The following is an 18,588-nucleotide window of genomic DNA, read 5'->3' as shown; positions in this document are numbered from 1 at the left end:
ATTTAAATGTTCCAAAAAAGGTAAGTTACACAAATTACAAAATATTAGATATAGAAGGAACCCTAAAAGATCATTTAGTTCAATTACTTCATTTTCCTGAGTTTAGTTTAAAAAAAAAAAAAAGAAGCCGCAAAAAGGTGAACTATTGCTCAAGGTCATACGGTAGTTTTCTGATTCCAAGTCCAGGGGACTCTTTCCAATATACCACCATCCCACAGTGTATCATGCATGCGTGTGTGTGTGTGTATGTGTGTGTGTGTGTTTGTGTCTCTGTCTAAAATTATATATTTGTAATGTGGGTAGATAGCAAAAAGAAAAGCTTCCATAGTGATGTACAATGGATGTGTTTAATAAGTAATACTGATTATTACCTGTCCTGGGTTCCTTCATTGGTCTACACAAAGTCCACTGATTTTGATGAGGGTCATATCTTTCAATACTTGATAAATGGGAAACGCCATTATGTCCACCCACTACAAAAAGGAAACCTAGCATAACACCAACACCAAAGTTAATCCTTTTATCTGCCATTGATGCGACCATTTCCCAAGAGTCTTTGCTTGGATCATAACGTTCCACACTGCAGACATTTAGAAAAAAGAAAGCATTAGTTTCCATATTACAGGTCTACATCTCAGAACAATAAATAAGTAAAATGAAGAAAGAAAGCGGATTGTACGCTGAAATCAACTACACAGTCAAAAGATTAGGCAAAAACTAAAGACAAATCGATATGCTGAATGAACATTAGACTTCTGCCATTAAAAGAATAGAATGAAAACTGATCTAATAGCTAAGGGCTATCTCTATTTGAAAAGGCACAAACTTGAGATTTAACCACAATAGAGTTCTGGTAAAGGAGTGAAAAAGGGGATAGTGTTGAACCAAGCTGATTTATCGCTTTGCTCCAAATTCAATAATTATAATTAGTTTCCTGCCCTGGTTTCTAAATACTAAAGTAAAGATAACTTTGTTGAGCTTGGAATCACCACAGAAAGTCTGGGTCAGAGCTGAGGGATACACGCTTGATACTATGGACACACACACACACACACACACACACACACACACAATCTATCTAGAATTAGGATAATCTCTAAAATCCAGGTGAATCTTAAGTATGTGAGGGTTAAATCTAGGTTAATGTTGGGACTTGCAGGTTGTCTTATATAAATGTCCAATTCAATCCAGACTTTCCTGGAATCTTCCCTAAAGAAAAACTTCTGGGATGTTCTGGATCAGAAAAGGAGTCCTGTCGGGTCAAGGACTTTATTATTGTGATTTTGGTCCTGACTAAAAATCAGAGAGCTTCTGGAAGTTGTCCTGAAGTTCATCATTAGACTGGATGGCTGAACATGTATACTGTATACCAAAAAAAGGTCCAAACCCACAAGAATATGGTCAAATGCCAATGGCAAGCTGAATTCTTTAAGGGTCCTTTTCCTAATTCATAATACACACTGCTCACTCCGGCAAATTCCTAAGCAACAGTTTTTCAAAATATAGTGTTGCACATTTAGGGCCCAAACAGACTGCCATTATATAATACATGTTAGATAAACAAGGGGTAGAGATTAAGTCTAAAAAAAAAATGCCACTCCAGTGGGGGGATTTTGAAAATATTTGCACTGCAGACACTTCTTCAAATTCAGTTTCATCAAACAGATCACTCTTCTTTTTCATGCATTTCAGAAGTAAAAACAGATAGTGTTGATAGTTAACATAATCTATACAGTGAAAACATTTCCACATAATATTTAAGAATCCCGATTAATTCATTATAATGACAAACTATTCATTTGTATTTTTGTTCACTCTATGGTCTCTTCCGATCAATATACTGTTAAGTTCTTAGAAAACAAGCACTGTTTTATTTTTGTTCTTGTATCCTCATCACCTAGCAAAGTATCTGACGTATGGTAGGTACTTAATAAAAGCTTACTGAATGAATATTTCTGAATATAGTAAAGTCACATTTATTTATATTTATATTTCAGTTTGGATTCAATAGTTTCAAAAGATTAAGACACATAGCATATATAATAAATTAAAATGTAAGTTTACTGTGAATTAGTTTTTCTTCTATTTTATTAATCTGAAAAGAAATCAAATATGTATCTTTTTACAACCTACAATCTGAAACTACAGCTTGAGATTATGTCTATTAGGTACCTAAATTTAAAAAGTGAATCCACATAAAATGTACTGCTACTTCCCTTCACTCCCCCTACCCTGCAAGACAGATATCTCACATATCCTAAGAACTCCTGGGCCTTGCCATCTTTCCTGCAGTTGACCCCTCCTTCTCTCTATACATATTATTTTCCTTAATTAAAGTATGAGTGTAGGGATTATCTTCTTTACTGTTTAGGATAGTGCCTGGTACATAGTGAATGTTTAATAAAAACCTTTTTATTCATTCAAAAGCATTATATGAATTTATAAAATAAATACCTGTTCATATGAGCAGGGCCATAGCCCCCAAGGGCATATATCATTCCATCCAACACAGCAGCAGCAAAACAACTTCTAGTTTTAGACATTGGTGCTACAGGTTGCCATTCTTTAACTTTGGGAATATATTTTTCTACAGACTGTAAATAAGATTGCCCATCGTAACCACCCAAAGCATAAAGTTCTCCTGCTAGTACAACCACTCCAAGGGTACTTCGGCTCTCATTCATTCTCTCAAGAGATGTCCAGGTATTTGTATCAGGATCCCAGCATTCCACTGAATTTTCATGTTTTCTGAAATTGATGCCTTGCCTCATATGAGTTGCAATGCCTCCTACAACATACACTTTTTGATCTAAAACGCAGATTCCAAATTCATAGCGAGGAGTATTAAGGGATGCCAAACCAATCCAGGCGTCATTCTGAGGGAAGTACATCTCAACACTGAAGAAGAAGAAAATGTCAGTTACATAAACCAAGAATGTAAATGTTCAAAACTCGGATTCAGTAGTCCATACACAGGCTGTCTCCTATGTCCCCCTAGAATGTACTGTCTTCATCTTTGCCTCTTAAGAGTTCCTATTTTTCTTCAAACATTAGCTTAAAGCACTATCTTCTACATTAAGCTTTTCCTGTTTCCCCAGATGATAATGTTTCTCATCACCTTTACAAAAAAAAAATTACCTTATATTTAATATACACATATCTTATATATACTTTTATGAGTATATGTATCTCCTGGTAGAACGTAAGTTTCTTGAGGGCAGGAATTTTCATTTTTATATTTGTATCTTCAGCACTAGCTTTGTGCCTCCAACACAATATCTTTAATAAATGCTTTTTGGTTATATCACACATAATCCAAAGTAGAAAGAAAGATGGGAGTACATCAGAGGTTGAATGTATAATCACTAAAATTACTGCAACCAAAGTATACAGCATACCTGCTGTTTTGTTTCAATAAAACAATTTGCCCAAGATGTCCATTAAATACTAATAAGGTAAAATAGCTCATTATTTGAGATTGGGAACAGCAAGATGGCTCAGTGGTTAGAGTGCTAGGCCTGGAGTCAGGAAGACCTGAATTCAAAACTGTCTTCAGATACTTACTAGCTGTGTGACCCCAGGCAAATCAGTTAATCACTGTTTGCCTTAATCCACTGGAGAAGAAAACTGCAAATCACTCTAGCATCCTTACCAAGAAACCTCCACGAGCAATATGGCATGATATGACCTACAGAGTTAGAAATGAATGAATGACTGAACAACAACAATAATGATGCCTCGTTTCATGGTATTAGCTCAATATATTTTGCACGCCATTATAATAAGGTATTACTAATCTTATAAACTGCATAACTTATGAGAAATCTAGAATTTGTTCATCTCTTCTTTTAAAAGCAAGAGTGCAGAAAAATGAAATGCTCTTGGAATAGTTATACTATGCCTGAAGAGTACTTCAATTTTTAAATTAAAGTTAGAATTGGAGAAAATTCAGTGATATTCAATTAACTGATCATTCAACAAGTGTCTCATTAAGTACCTAATATATGTCACACATTGTGATAAATGTTGGAGATACCAAGTCAAAAGTTAAACAATCCTCATCCTTAAGATGATGATATTCTAATAAAGGAAACGTACAAATACAGACACATACAAGATGCCTGTAAAGAAGATACCTAAGAGGAAAAGTCACTAGCAGCTCAGCGAGGACCAGAAAATGCTTCCTGAAGATGTGGTGCTTGAGCTGAGAGTTGAAGGAAACAAAGGATTTCAAGAGGCAGAAGCAAGAAGGAAATACTATCTATTCTAGACAAAGGAAACAACCAATGCAAAGGTATGAAGATGGTAAGTGCAGTATTATGTATAAGGAAAAGCAAATAGACCAGTATAACCCAACTGAACAGTGCATGTAGCATTATGTTTTGAGACTAGAAAAGGAGGAAAGAAACAAGGCTATAAATGTTGGGATTCACTGTAGATTGCTCAGTGACCCATACTGATAGCAATGTGAAATTTTTTTTTTTTAAAGAAGGACATTGAAGATTTTAAAAAAAGAGAACAGGACACTGAGAGACACAAAAGGGCAGCTTCCATGCTAATATGTTGAGTTTACATACTTTAAAAAAGCAATTTGATATTCGTTGTTGCTTGTAAAGCTCAGAATAAAAATTATTTTAAAAAAGCATGATCATATGAGGAAATCAAGGAATTAAGGAGAAACACGATGAGAATATTTTGGTGAAAGTCAACATAAGCAGAACAATTTCTGTCATTAGACAACTTCTGTCATTCTGTTATTGTTTATCCTTTGTTTTTGAAGAGGACAAAGGACAGACATCACACACGACATCTTAACTTTTATGTGAATTGGATTAAAGGGAGACAGAGTTGCACAAAGTCATCAGCCTCACTCTCTCTTCTGTTGAATTTCAGCGGCAGGACAAAAGTCAAGATTTGGTGATGGCCCTCCAGGATGCAGTGGATGACCCTGACTTCTTTGATGCCTGACCAAGGTTAAGCTGCCTTGATGGCCATTGGAACAAACTGTTCTCTTACATCTGTTCTATAGTGGAAAGTCTTGCTTGGGGTAGATATCTCCCTAATTCATCAACAGTTTTTTGAGACCTGTCAGTTACCCTCAATCTGGTTTAGCTTGTCTGCCAAGACAGTTTGCTAGGGCTGCTGCATATACAATAGCTTCTTAGAGCCATAGGTGAGAGTTGGGTGAATTAAATAGACACCAGCAGTGGATGAGTAGCCCCGAAAAGGACTTGACAAGCCCTCACACCAGAGGTGCTAGTCCTCCTGAACATTCCATATGTTCATCAGCATATACTAGAAAGAGAGGAGGAGTTTGGGAAATCTCACAAATCTGGGGCAGAAGCATAATACAGTCGTGATTAGGAACTTCAATTACCCAGATACCTTCTGGAATTTTTTCTTTCCCAAAAGCAGAGCAAACAATAACTTCTTGACCTCTCTTAATGATAGATTTATTCTTCAAAAGGTTTAGTAAAACACATAGGAAAATTCTATTCTGGATCTGATTCTACCAATACATAAGAAATCCTCTCTGGTGGGAAAATGACAGGAACCTTGGAAGAAAGTGAACACTTAACTGCAGTCTGTGAGAGAACAGTGGGGCTAAGAGTTCCATGCCTCTAAGATGTGGAGTTCAGAGGAAAGATGGGTAGAACGCTTATGCCATAGGAGAAATCAGCCTAGAAGGCATATATGGGAGAAAGTTAGGGATGAACTTCTATAGAAGTGAATCTTAAAGAAATCGTGATGAGGTGAAAAACGAAATCTTTCTAAAGGGAATTAACTGAGACTTCAAAAAGAAATGCGTAGAAGATGGCAGTAAGGCTGGTAACAGAGGATAAAGGAGTGTCATATGGTCATTTAAAAATAGTGTGAAAAGTGCTAAATCTCAGAATGAGCTGAGATTGGTAAGGTAAGCTAAGGACAACAAAAAAGTTTTGTTGAGTTTGTTTTTTAAAACTATAATGGGAAAAAAAGGAGGATCAAAGAAGGGAGACGATTTCTGTCTGGGATGGATGGAACAAAAATAAAAGAAGCTGAGCCAATTATCATTTTGCTCATGTCTTCTCTTAAAAAGAGAAAACTTTTGCAGTGGAAATAAGAGAATGAAAAGAGCTAACAAGGAGTTGATATGAAAGAAACATAAGATGGGAAATGAGCACTTAACTGTCCTTACTGCATTTACATTGGCCCAGATGCATATTTTTGGACACCACCACAAATGGCAGAAGTGTCAACTGAGCTCCTGTCAGTGATATCTGACAAACTCAGGGAACACATAAAAACAAGGTAATTCACACCTCAGAAGCTTCGGGGGCCCAATGTCCTTTCCCTTCTTGTGGTGTCCTCATACAGCTCTTCCTGTGTGTGGCATCTTTGTTGGACAGATAGCTCAACTAGGATCCTAGCTGATCAGGACTGGTTCTCTTGACATACTCCTCAAAGCTGTCTCCTGCCTAAAATTCTACCTGGGTCCACCTTGTCAGGCTCCTTGCTGTTTGTGGTTCTTCTACTGAGAAATGTCAGCCCTATCCTTTGGCACAGGTGTAAGGGAACAATCCCTTCTCAAAGGTTCTTCTTTTACAGCTGCCCCTCTTCTCTGTTGCCAGGTCATATTCCTCACAACTATTTGTCTCCTCCACTGCCTCCTTTAAAGAGTGTCTTGCTTTTTAAAGGGATGTAAAGGACATGGACAATCTTTTGCCAGTCAACAGTCAGTTGACATCTAATTCCATCAATTTTGTTTAGAAATTTTTTTTCCTGATCTCAAGGTAGCAGAGTGCAGACACTATCTTTGCAATTCATTAAGAACTTAATAAGCACATTGTCTTTGTTATGTGCCCCTTATCTTCAGTGACGTCATTAAGCTGGGAACAAATGAAATGATTAGGGAATACACTGATCAATCATTTCTCTACTACAGAAAACAAAATTCAGAAGAGCAATGATTAACAACTTGTCAAATTAAGTCCTGTATATAATCTAGAAAATATAAACTTGACAAATGTTAAATAAAGCTAGGAAATTTATTTCACTTATTTATAGATAAAAGACAGAACAGCTAATAATACTAACAACATCCAAAATTTGTCATTTTCCTTTTCTGTCATATTAGTGAATCTGATAGATATGAAGTGATACCTCAAAGTTGTTTTTATTTCCATTCTCTAATCAATAGTGACTTAGAGCATTTTTTCATGAGTACGTAGATAGTTTTTACTTCTTCTTCTGAAAAGTGCCTAGTCACATCCTTTGATCACTTATTAATTGGAGAATGACCTGAATTCTTTATAAATCTGTGTTCTCTATATATTTGAGAAATGAGGCCTCTGTAAGAGAAACTTGCTGCAAAAATCCCCCATTCACCCATTTTCTGCTTTCCTTGTAATCTTGGCTGCATTAGGTTTGTTTGTGCAAAACCTTTTTAATTTAATGTAATAAAAAATATCCATTTTACATCCTGTGATGCCTTCTATTATTGATCATAATTTCTTCCTTTATTCAGGCTCACTTAATTTGTTTACGATATCACTCTTTATTATAAAAATTATGTACCCATTTTGATCTTGTATATATTGTGCGATACTGGTCTGTATCTAATTTCTGCCAAACTGCTTTCCAGTTTTTCTAGCAGTTTTGTCAAAGAAGTTCATGTTGTCCCAAAATCTTGGGTCTTTCGATTTGTCAGACACTAGATTAACGCATCTTGTGTACCTAATCTATCTTACTGGTCCACCAATCTATTTCTTAGCCAGTACCAGATTGTTTTAAAGACGATCACTGCTTAGTAGTACTGTACGGGAGCTGGTACTGTTAAGCCATCTTCCTTCACAATTTTTTCATTGATTCCCTTGATATTCTTGACATTTTGTTCTTCCAAATGAATTATTATTTTTACTAAATCTATAAAAAAAAATTTGGTAGCTTGATTGGTATGGCACTGAATAAGTAAATTAATTTAGATAAAATTATCATTATTATGGCTCAGTCTACCATTAGCAATTAATATTTTTCTAACAATTTAGATTTGACTTCATTTGTGTAAAAAGTGTTTTATAATTGTGTTCATATAGTTCCTGGGTTTGTCTTGACAGGCAGACTCTCAAATATTTTATATTACATCTAGTTATTTATTTTATTCTGAATTATATAATTTATTTATTTTTTAGTTCTCAACATTCACTTCCACAAGAATTTGAATTCAAAATTTTCTTCCCATCTCTCCCCACCCCTCACCCCAGGAGAGCATGCACCCTGTCCACCCCTTCTTCCAGTCTATCCTCCCTTCTAACCCACCCTTTTTCCATCCCCCTTTCCCTCTATTTTCCTGTAGGGCAAAACAGATTTCTGTACTCCATTGCCTGTATAGCTTAATTTCCAGTTGCATGCTAAAGCAATTTTTAACATTCATCCTTAAAGCTTTGAGTTCCATATTCTCTCCCTCCCTCATTGAGAAAACAAGCAATTCAACATAGGTCATACATCTGTAATAATGCAAAGCACTTCCATAATAGTTATGTTGTAAAAGACTAACCACATTTCCCTCTGTCCTGTCCTTCTTTTATTCCTTTCCCTCCCTTTACCTGTCCTCCCACAATAGCATTTGCTTCTGATTATCCCTTTCCCCAATTTGCTGTCCCTTTTATTATCTTCCCTCTCCTATCCCTTTCCCCCTTGCCTTCCTACAGGGAAAAACAGATTTCCATATCCAATGGAGTGTATGTTATTCCTTCCTTAAGCCAAATTCCATGAGAGTAAGGTTCGTTTCCTTTCATCTTTCCCCTCTTCCTCTTCATTGTAAAAGCTTTCTTCCCTCTTTTGTGAGAGATGCTTAGCTACGTTCTACCTCTCCCTTTTCTCTTACTCCTAGTACATACCACTAGTTATTTTAAATAGAATTTATTTTTCTGCCTCTCCAATGCAATCTGTTAGCAATATAAAGAAATACTGATGATTTATGTGGGTTTATTTTATATTCTGCAAGTTTGCTGAAGTTGCTAATTTTTTCAAATAGTCTTTTAGTTGTTTCTCTAGGTTTCTCTAATTATACCATATTGTCTACAAAGAGCAATAGTTTTATTACTTCATTGCCCATTCTAATTCTTTCAATTTCTTTTTCTTCTCTTATTGATGTAGCTATAGTATATCTAATACAACATGGTAATAAATGGGCATCCTTGCTTCATCTCTGATTTCACTGAGCTTTCTAGCTTATTCCCATTACAGATGTTTGCTGATGGTTTAAAATAGATATTACTCATCATTTTGAGGAAAGCTCCATTTATTTCTATGCTTTCTAGTGTTTTTAATAGGAATGGGTGTTGTACTTGAAGGCTTTTCCTGTATCTACTGAGATCATCATATGATTTTTGTTATTTTCATTACTGATATGATCAATTATGCTGATATGCTTTCCTAATCATGAACTAGTCCTGTATAAATCCCACCTGGTCACAGTGTATAATCTTTGCAATATCTTACTGAAAGCTCCTTGCTAGTACTTAAAAATTTTGTATCAATATTCATTATGGAAATTGGTCTGCACTTTTCTTTCTGTTTTTGTTTTTCCTAGTTTAAATATATGTCACCATATTTATGCTACAAGAGGAATTTGGTAGGACTCGTTTTTTGCCCATTTTCCCAAATAGTTTATAGAATTGGAACTGTTCCTTAAATGTTTGGTAGAATTCACTTGTAAAGCCATCTCGTCCCATGGATTTTTTCTTAGGGAGCTCACTGATGGCTTGTTCAACTTCTTTTTCTAAGACAGGGTTATTCAAGTATTCCATTTCCTTTTCTGTTAATCTGGGCAATTTATGTTTTTGTAAATACTCATCCCTTTCACTTAGATTGCATAACTTGTATTTTTTGAGTACAGTGAACTCCAATTGACCTCATTATTCAACCAAAATTGTTCTCTCCAAAGTTGTAAATGATTGAAATTGTCAAGTCTGGCCTTTTTCCAATCCTCTTCCTTTATGACCTATTTGCAGCCTCTGACACTGTTAATCACGCTCTTCTCTCTCAGGGTTTTCATGACACTGCTCTCTTCTGCTTTTCCTCCTACCTGAGTGTTCCTTCTCTATCTCCCTTGTAGAATCTTTATCCAGGTTACACTGGCTGAGTAATCTGTAAGACTCTGATAGACTATGTCTTCTCTTCTCCATCTATACTATTTCTCTTGTTGATCTCATCAGATTCCATGGATGCAATTATCATTTCTGTGCATATGACTCTCTGTAATGGTAATTTAAATAGGAAGATCTTTCCCATTCATTAACAGGCCCAGGTGACCTGCATGGGTCACTTGAGTCTGTGGTGGGAGGAGCTTGCTGAAGGGGGTGGAATAGGAAGAGGTGGAGCTAGAGGAAACTGAGGAGGCTGAAGAAAGCTGAGAGGAAACTGGTCAGAGCAGTCAGAACTGAAGGAGAGGAAAAAAGCAGGCTGTTGGCTAGCATGAATGAGAGAGTTTATTTGTGATTTTATTTAAGGGAGCCTGTCAGTGATTTGTTTAAGGTAGCTAGTTTGTGGGAAGCCTAACAGAGACAAGGCTTAGGGCTGGGGCTGCCCTCTGCATTGTTATTGTGTATAGATTTCTTTGTTACTATGATGGATTTGGCTTTCTGGTATCTGAATAAATATTTTGGTTCTGTCTTCCATGTGGAGAGTCTGTTGTATTTCATGATTCAGAATTGTGCTGGCATATTCATGGCTGCCATAGGCATTGTGAATATCATAATGGTGTTATAAATGGCAACAAGACTAGGATCATGAAATATCAGACCTCTATTTGGAAACAGAAAAGTTTTAGAGGAAAATATGGATATCCCAGAATGGGTGGATTTACCTTATTCTTCCCCAGCAAGAGAATGGGCTGAAAGCACAGTGCTCCATGAGGACTGGGAATTGAGGCTATGGAAGGGAGAACCCAGAGATTTAGAAATGTTTACAAGGAATACCAATAGAACCAGGGAAAGAACTGGCAGGTGTATACGTAGGAGAGGCTGGGCCTTGCTAACAAGTTATCATCTTATGTGTAAAAGCAAAGATAAGCTGCTGGAAGAGAAAGTTCATATGGAAAGAGAATTGGCTAGTCTGAATGAGAAGCTTTTGATGCTGTAGCATTCAAACTCTCCTTTATTAGAGCAAGTTAGAAAGTCTCAGGTAGTAGAAGAAAAAGCTGCTGGTAGTTTAGTTCACAAAAAGAAGCCAAAAAGTAATAAGAGGAAGAACGTGTGGGAGGCTTTTCAGGCAGAAGCACAATGGGAGAATCAAGGGGGTCACACAGTGTTTGGGGAGGTAAGTGAGGATTTTACTCAGCAGACATTTTGAGTCAGTTCACCCAAAAGAAAGAAGAATCATTGGTATCTGGGATGGTGAGAATCAGTGAAAAAGGTAAATTTCCTCGAGAGAAAAGTAAATAACCAGTGGATTCAATGTTAGAATACACTGACAAGAAAAGAATTATTTACTGCTCTATTGAGAGGCGTAGATTTTGGAAGAATAGATGGCATTCCAACTAACAAACTACACAAAATGTATCGAGAAAAGGGGCTTAATGTTAGACTGAGCAGGAAAATAAGAACCGCCCCTACAGATCCTTCTGGAACACTATATCCAAGTTCATCACACCTGCAAGGAGAATAGGAAATGGGCCAGGCTCCAGTTCAGATTAAAGAAAGTATACCTCTAGACAGAATGATGACCCCAAAACTACAAATGAGAAAACAGTAAACAGTGAATAAGGCTATGATAGTGGGTTCATGGACTCCAGAAGCATGACTGTCCCTATATACCCTGCTTCTGGTTATTGCCTCCCTATTTCTTTTTGGTTTTTTGTCTGTTCACTTTGTTTGTCAGATTTGTTTTCTGCAGGCTTAATACCCTCCACCTGCAGATGCCTGATCACTTAAGTAGGATGTCACCCTCTCTTCACAACTATGTCACCCTGGGATCTGGTGTCACCCAAGCTCCAGATGCCAGCTAAAGAACTGATCCCTTGAATGGGACCTCTTGGGGCAAGGACAACTCTATGTCCTATTTCAGAAGGAAGTAGCTATGGAAGAAGAGACCTTCGCTCCTTACCCCAAGATTTTGGGCCCCATTCATTCAAGGGGGAAATGATGAGGTGTTTGTGTGCAAACCCCACCCTGAGGTATTGTTTTATATATTTACTTTCTGTTATCCCCAATAAAGTTCTGTTGATACCAGTTGCCCCAACGACCTATGTTATGAATATGAAAGATCTTGGGGCCACATGTAATAGTAATTTAAATGGGAAGATCCTTCCCATTCATTATTAGGCCCATGTGAACTGCATGGGTCACATTGAAGTCTGAGTCACATGAGTCTGTGGCAGGAGGAGCTTGTTGAAGGGGGTAGAGCAGGAAGAGGCAGAGCTAGAGAAAAGCCAAAAGGAAACTGATCAGAGCAGTCAGAACTGAGGGAGAGAAAAGCAGGCTGCTGGCTAGTGTGAATGAAAGGGTTTGTTTAAGGGAACCTGTCTGACTTGTTTAAGGGAACTGCTTTGTGGGAAGCCTAAGAGAAGGAAGGCTTGGGGCTGGTGTTGCCCTCTGCATTGTTATTGTGTATTGATTTCTTTGTTACTATGATGGATTTGGCTTCCTGGTATTGGGATTTGGCTTTCTGGTGTCTGAATAAATGTTTTGGTGGAGAGTCTGTTGTATTTCGTGATTCAGAACTGTAAAAGTATATTCATGGCTGCCATAGGTGCTGTGAATATTGCATTGGCACTACTCCCATATCTACTTGTCCAGTCTGCTAACCTCCCTCCTGCCCTCCAATCTTAAACCTCCAACTGCCTATTGGACATTTCCAACTGGATTCCCCTCAGACATCTTAAATTCAACATGTTCAAAAATGAACTTGTTCATTCTTTCCCCGCTAAAACCTCCACTATTCTAATTGTTACCTTTCATTGTTGAAGGTACCATCATCCTCTTCACCACCCAGGTTAGCAAACTAGGTATCAACTTCAACTCCTTACTCTTTCAATTATCAGGTGTTATCAATTTGACCTTTGTAACATCTCTTATATATACCCCTTCTTTCCTCTGACACCATCATCACCCTGGTTCAGGTCCTTATCACCTCAGACATTTGCAATATCCTGTTGGTTTCCATGCCTTATGTCTTTCTCCACCCCAATTCATCCTTCACCCAGCTGTAAAAAAAGATCATAATAAAGAGCAGGTTTGACCACTGAAAAAACTCCAGGGTCTCCCTATTACCTCCAAAACCAAATATAAGACCTCTGGCTTTTAAAGCCCTTCATAACCTGGTCCATTCCTATCCTTCCAGTCTTCCTTCACTTTATTCCCCCTCCATGTACTCTGTGATCCAGTGACAGTGATTTTTTTGCTGTTCCTCCTACTCAGCACTCCAACAACTCCTAACTCTCTTTCAAATAGCTATTTCTCATGTCTAGGACTCCCTCCTCAACTCCACCTCCTCACTTCCCTGATTTCCTTCAAGTCTCAACTAAAGGCTCATCTTCTAAAGAAAGTCTTTCCTTTTATATTTTAATCTTAGTGCCTTGCTTCTGAGATTATCTCCAATTTATCCAGTATATATCTTTTTATATAGCTGTTTACATGTTGTCCCAACCAACAGATTGTGTCCTTTCTGAGAGCAAGGATTGTTTCTTGCCTTATAACAAAACCCATCACAAACTACACATTTCTGTATTGCATTGTCTAAAATAGTATATGTCTTGTTCTGCAGTCTGAGCCCTTCAACTCTCTCTGAGGAAGTGAGCAGCATGTTTCACCAGGAGTCCTTGGGAATCATGATTGGTCATTATGCTGATTGGAGTCCTTGTTTTTATCATATTATTGTCATTGTATAAATTGTTCTCATTCTGTTCATTTCAGTCAGCTTCATTTAAGTTCATATGTATGTGTGTGTGTGTGTGTGTGTGTGTGTCTCCCTAGCTTTCTTTAAAACTAACCTCTTCATTTTTTATAGCAATATAGTATTTCATCACAATTATATAACATAATTTGTTCACCCATTACCCAATTTATGGGCACCTCATCCAATCCCTATTCTTTGTCATCTTAAAAAGAGATATATATTTTTACGTCTTTAGAGTCTGCTTTGGTTATGGCTAATTCCTCCCTTAACTTAACCAAACCCTCAAATTCTCCCTTCTCCCCTTCAAAATGTATTTCTATACCCAACTCTGCATGTGTACTGTTCTTTCTTTTGGTCAGTTCAGATAGGATTGTTTCTAGCATCAGTTGTTCTCTCATGTCTTTTCCCAGCTCCACCTTGCTGTATAGGATGCATCTTTTTGGACATTCTGATTATGTAAGATAGTTTCTTCTTCCCCCCACCCCAAGTATTTCTCTTCCCTCTCTTTTCATTCTTCTTTTAAGATTAACAAGACAAAACAGAACTACTCTCAGACCTTCTAATTGGTTTCCCTCTATGGCCCCTGATAAGAAGGTTCAGAGGGGACACGTATCATCTCCCCATATTATAAGCAGTTTATCCTTGTTTAGTTTTTTATGATTATTTAGATTTACTTTTTAATGTTTCTTTTAACTCCTTTATTTGAAATTCTATTCAAAGTTTCTATGGATCTCTGGTCTTTTCATCAGGAATGCTTGGATTGGTTTTTTTTTTAAATTAGTAATGATCTATTTCATTAATTTTTCCTCTAAAAGATTATATTCTGTTTTGCCAGTTAAGTTATTCTTGGCTATAAGCCTATGTCCTTTGCCTTTTGAAATATCATATTACAAAGCTTTCTGAGCCTTTATGGGGAGGCTGCTAATTCAAGTATGGGCCTGACTGTGGCTTCTTCATACCTACATTTTTTTTCTTTCTGGCTGCTTGCAGTTTTTTTCTTTGAAGTTAAAGCTCGGGATTTTGACTATAATGTTCCTAGGAGTTTTCATTTTGAGGTTTCTTTCAAAAGGTGATTGGCAGATTACTTCTATTTCCACTTTGACTTCTGGTTCAAAAAGATCTTGGCAAGTTTTAAGATTTCTTGAAATATGTCTAGGCTTTTTTTTTTTTTTGGTCCTTTTTGTCAAGGATTTCAATGATTCTTATATCTCCCCTCAACCTGTTTTCCAGGTCAGTTATTATTTCTATGGGATATCTTGTATTTTTTTTCCTATTTTTCATGTTTTTGGCTTTAACATTTCTTATCGTCTCATGGAATCGTTGACTTCTACTTGTTTCATTCTAATTTTCAGGGAATTTGTTGCTTGGGTAAGGTTTTGTACCTCATGTGCCAAGCTTTTAATTTCCTTTCCAATTTTTTCTTCCATAGCTCTCTTTTCTTTTTTCTCCACCCAAGGAAGAGCTCATTTCATCATGTTTCACACTATTTCAACAATGAAATAGGATTTTACTTATTATAATGTCACTTCTAATTTCTTTCTCTATCACTCTTATTTTACTGAGAAAAATAATCCAAACTTTTTTTTTAATTCTTGCTTCATCTCTTCCAGGAATTCTAGTTGAATCTGTGCCCATGCTGTGTTTTCCTTTGAGATTTTGCTTGTATATGTTTTGAAATAATTTTCTTTTGGTTTCATTTCTGAGCATTTCTCTCACCACAATAGCTTTGTGTAGTGGAATTCTTTTTGTTTATTCATTCTTCTGGCCTATTTCCTGATTTTGGACTTTGTATAGGTGAGTCCTAATGCTGCCTTCTTGGGGTACTGATTTTTGTGTTATTCCAGAATCTCAGGGACAGCTCAGCTTGAGAACTTGGAAGCTTTCAGTACTCTGAAAGTGATCTATTCTAGGGCAAAGTATGTTCTCTGCCCCCTTGGTCTGAGTTATGCAAATTTCAGACCTTGGTTTGGTCTGACAACAACTGATAGCTGCTGGATTTAATCATTATCTGCCAGCTGGGAAATTCTACTCATTAGGAGTGACAGAACTGCCAGCTCTGCTTTGGTATGAGGTTCCTTCTCTGATTATTCCCCTGTAGGCTTCAGACTGAGCTAGAAATGGAAACTGAGGCCCCACTGTGCCCCCTATAATATGAATCACACTGCTGATGCTCATCTTTCAGTACAAAGCCCAGGGAATTTTACTGCTCCCTACTGGGGTACCCTTCCCCTGGGTCTAGAACCCCTCAGACTGCCCTAGATATGTGACGAAGACCTGGGTAGTGCACAACACTGCACCATTCCTGTTAAGAGTGCCTTGATACAGGTATAGAACTTCCTTTTGCTCCTCTGCACCATTTCTCCCTGGGCACTGTAATGCTCCATGGCCCAGCTCCTGATCAGACCCCATCCCAAGTGTCCACAAACCTGTCTGTCTTGACACTCTATGCCAACTTGGGCCAGAAAAACGACTCATCAAGTTTTCTTGGATTTCTTCATCTGTATTTAGTATGGTGGATTTTCGAGATATGTCTGGAGAAGTTTTGAGGGGAAATTCATTGGTTGTAGTGCTTCCTGCTACTCTATCTTGGTCCTAAACTCCCCATATCCCATCCCTTGCCATAACTTACTTTTGAACACAGAGCACCAACAAATTAAGTATTCCTTTCCCTCACCAAATCCCAGGTGCTCAGAGATATGAGAGGGAATATAAGTAACTTGTAGGCTGATCTCAAAAACTATTTTCAATAAATAAGAATTTATAGTGGAATAAAAAGGTCAGTTTGAAATATCAATTGCAGTCAGTGCTTTGGGAACATTTATATACATCTCTTACCCTAGACTTGTGACTAAATTACTCCCTAGCATAATCACTATAGTAGGTAATGTCAGAAGTGTATCATCAAATTCTAGAGAAGCCATTATTATGCCATTGTAGTAGATTACAGCTCAGGAAAACTAGCCAAACAAGTTGATGAAGGGAGATCATGTACTGTCAGTAGTCTTAGGGCTTCACACTGACCAATCTCAGTGTGAGAGTGGTTGTAACAAGCTGATAATATCTACTGTATGTTCAGAGCCCAAGGGTTTGTCCTTTGTACAGGTATTTGGGTGATTTGTTAATAGTGCACAAGAGGGTACAAGAAGTCTAGAACTTGTTTTATTTTATCTATCCAAGAGTTGTAAGAATAAGTTGGGGCACAGCTTGCTTCTCTGGTCAAAGAGGAAACCAGTCTGTGACTTAAATTGCTTCAGGGTCTGATAATTACTATATGCTCGAATTTTCTGAGCTTCAAGTTTTCACTTTTACTGTAAAAGGTAGTGTAAAGTCAGAAAGGCAAATAAGAAGAGAAAGGAGACTATGAAAAGAAGAGAAAAAAGCAACCTAAGAGAAATCTAAGCAAGAGAAATAGGATGAAAATGGAGAGATTAAAGAAGAAATAAGTGAACAGGAATCCTGTATAAGAATATGAAAAAGAAAACTCCAGTATTATGAACATAAGTTCCAACATATTTTAAACATTTTGTTGGCTTCAACTTAAAAAAAAATTAGGCTTATTGGAAAAAAAAGCCTGAGTTCCAAACACTAGAGAAATCAAATCTTAATTATAAAATGAAGTCACCTCATTTTCTTAAAAAAAATACATATATATGTATATGTAATTACACAAAAAACCTACCCAAAAATCCCCTTGTGTTTTCTCTTCTGTCAATCACTTACATTTTTTTTCGCTTACCTTTCCAAACAAGCAAACAGTCCAGCTTTTCCTCCTACTGCACAAAGTACTTTTGGAGCACAGCGAGGTCGTGTCATCAGGACAGTTTGATGGGAAAGTCTATGTTCAGGCATAAAATGGTATTTTAGAGCTTCATTCAATAGATGTTTACATGTGTGATCATCACGAATAAGATGATTTGCTTCATATAACCTAGTAAGAAACTTAACGCTCAACAATGGCAATCTAACACAATGAAGCAGCTGTGCTAAGTATTTCTGACGTTCTTGTACATCATACTTAATCCAAGATTCTAGTGCATAAAAAACAGTCTCTTCAGTAACAACATTAAGACAGTCATTTGAAATAATTTCATCTAAATCTGCATGTGTGAGCTCAAAAAACTCTTCAGTTTGACAAACATCTTCAAAATTCTGGCAAATATACTTATTGGCTGCCAAGTAGAGGTCATGACAGCCATATGTCTCTGCAAAACGAGAAATTCCAATGCAATTTCCAGGATCAAGTTGACTTTCGAGAAATGCACAACATTCTTTCAGCACAAGTTTTATTTGGAGTAGGTTTGCTGCTGGAAGGAGTGACTCTACTGTGTCTTGGGAAATAAACACAGTCCCTGTATAGGCATATTCCACTATGGCCTGCAGTGCGGCTTCATCAATGCACTGAAACTCAACTTCATTGTTCTCTTTTTCAGAAAGGTTTCCAGTGAACATGGCTTTGAAATAAGGGCTGATGCTGGCAAGCACCACTTTGTGAGCATGAATCTTAACATCACCAACTCGAAGAATAATGTCACAGAGCTCATGATGTTGACGAAGAAGGTTCAGACCCTGCAGAAGCTGTTCAGAATGTAAGAGGGTTAAGTTAGCAAGCATGTACGTTGGGGGCGTCTGGTCCATCTGTAAAAACAGAAAATATGGACAGTTTTATTTTCAAAAGAAATTTTACCAAATTATCCTCTTTCTAACAGTACA

At 37.2% G+C, this 18,588-nt stretch overlaps 1 protein-coding gene across 5 annotated transcripts in view; it reads right to left on the bottom strand.

Annotated features, from left to right (window-relative positions):
* The window catches only part of KLHL28 (kelch like family member 28), a 49,374-nt gene that overhangs the window by 2,683 nt on the left and 28,103 nt on the right, over positions 1 to 18,588 (bottom strand). For 3 of the 5 annotated variants that reach the window (XM_072629279.1, XM_072629276.1, XM_072629275.1), the window contains 3 exons: positions 17,615 to 18,513; positions 2,455 to 2,898; positions 372 to 580 (listed from right to left, as the gene is read on the bottom strand). In XM_072629279.1, the coding sequence (XP_072485380.1) occupies positions 372 to 580; positions 2,455 to 2,898; positions 17,615 to 18,513 (1,552 nt within the window). The remainder of the gene's footprint in view (positions 1 to 371; positions 581 to 2,454; positions 2,899 to 17,614; positions 18,514 to 18,588) is intronic. The other 2 variants (XM_072629278.1, XM_072629277.1) reach the window with 1 other exon arrangement.

This window comes from Notamacropus eugenii, chromosome 1 (genome assembly GCF_028372415.1).
Source record: "Notamacropus eugenii isolate mMacEug1 chromosome 1, mMacEug1.pri_v2, whole genome shotgun sequence".
Classification (NCBI taxonomy): domain Eukaryota; kingdom Metazoa; phylum Chordata; class Mammalia; order Diprotodontia; family Macropodidae; genus Notamacropus; species Notamacropus eugenii.
Note: the sequence above shows the minus strand (reverse complement) of the source record. Positions and strands in the feature narration are given on the sequence as shown.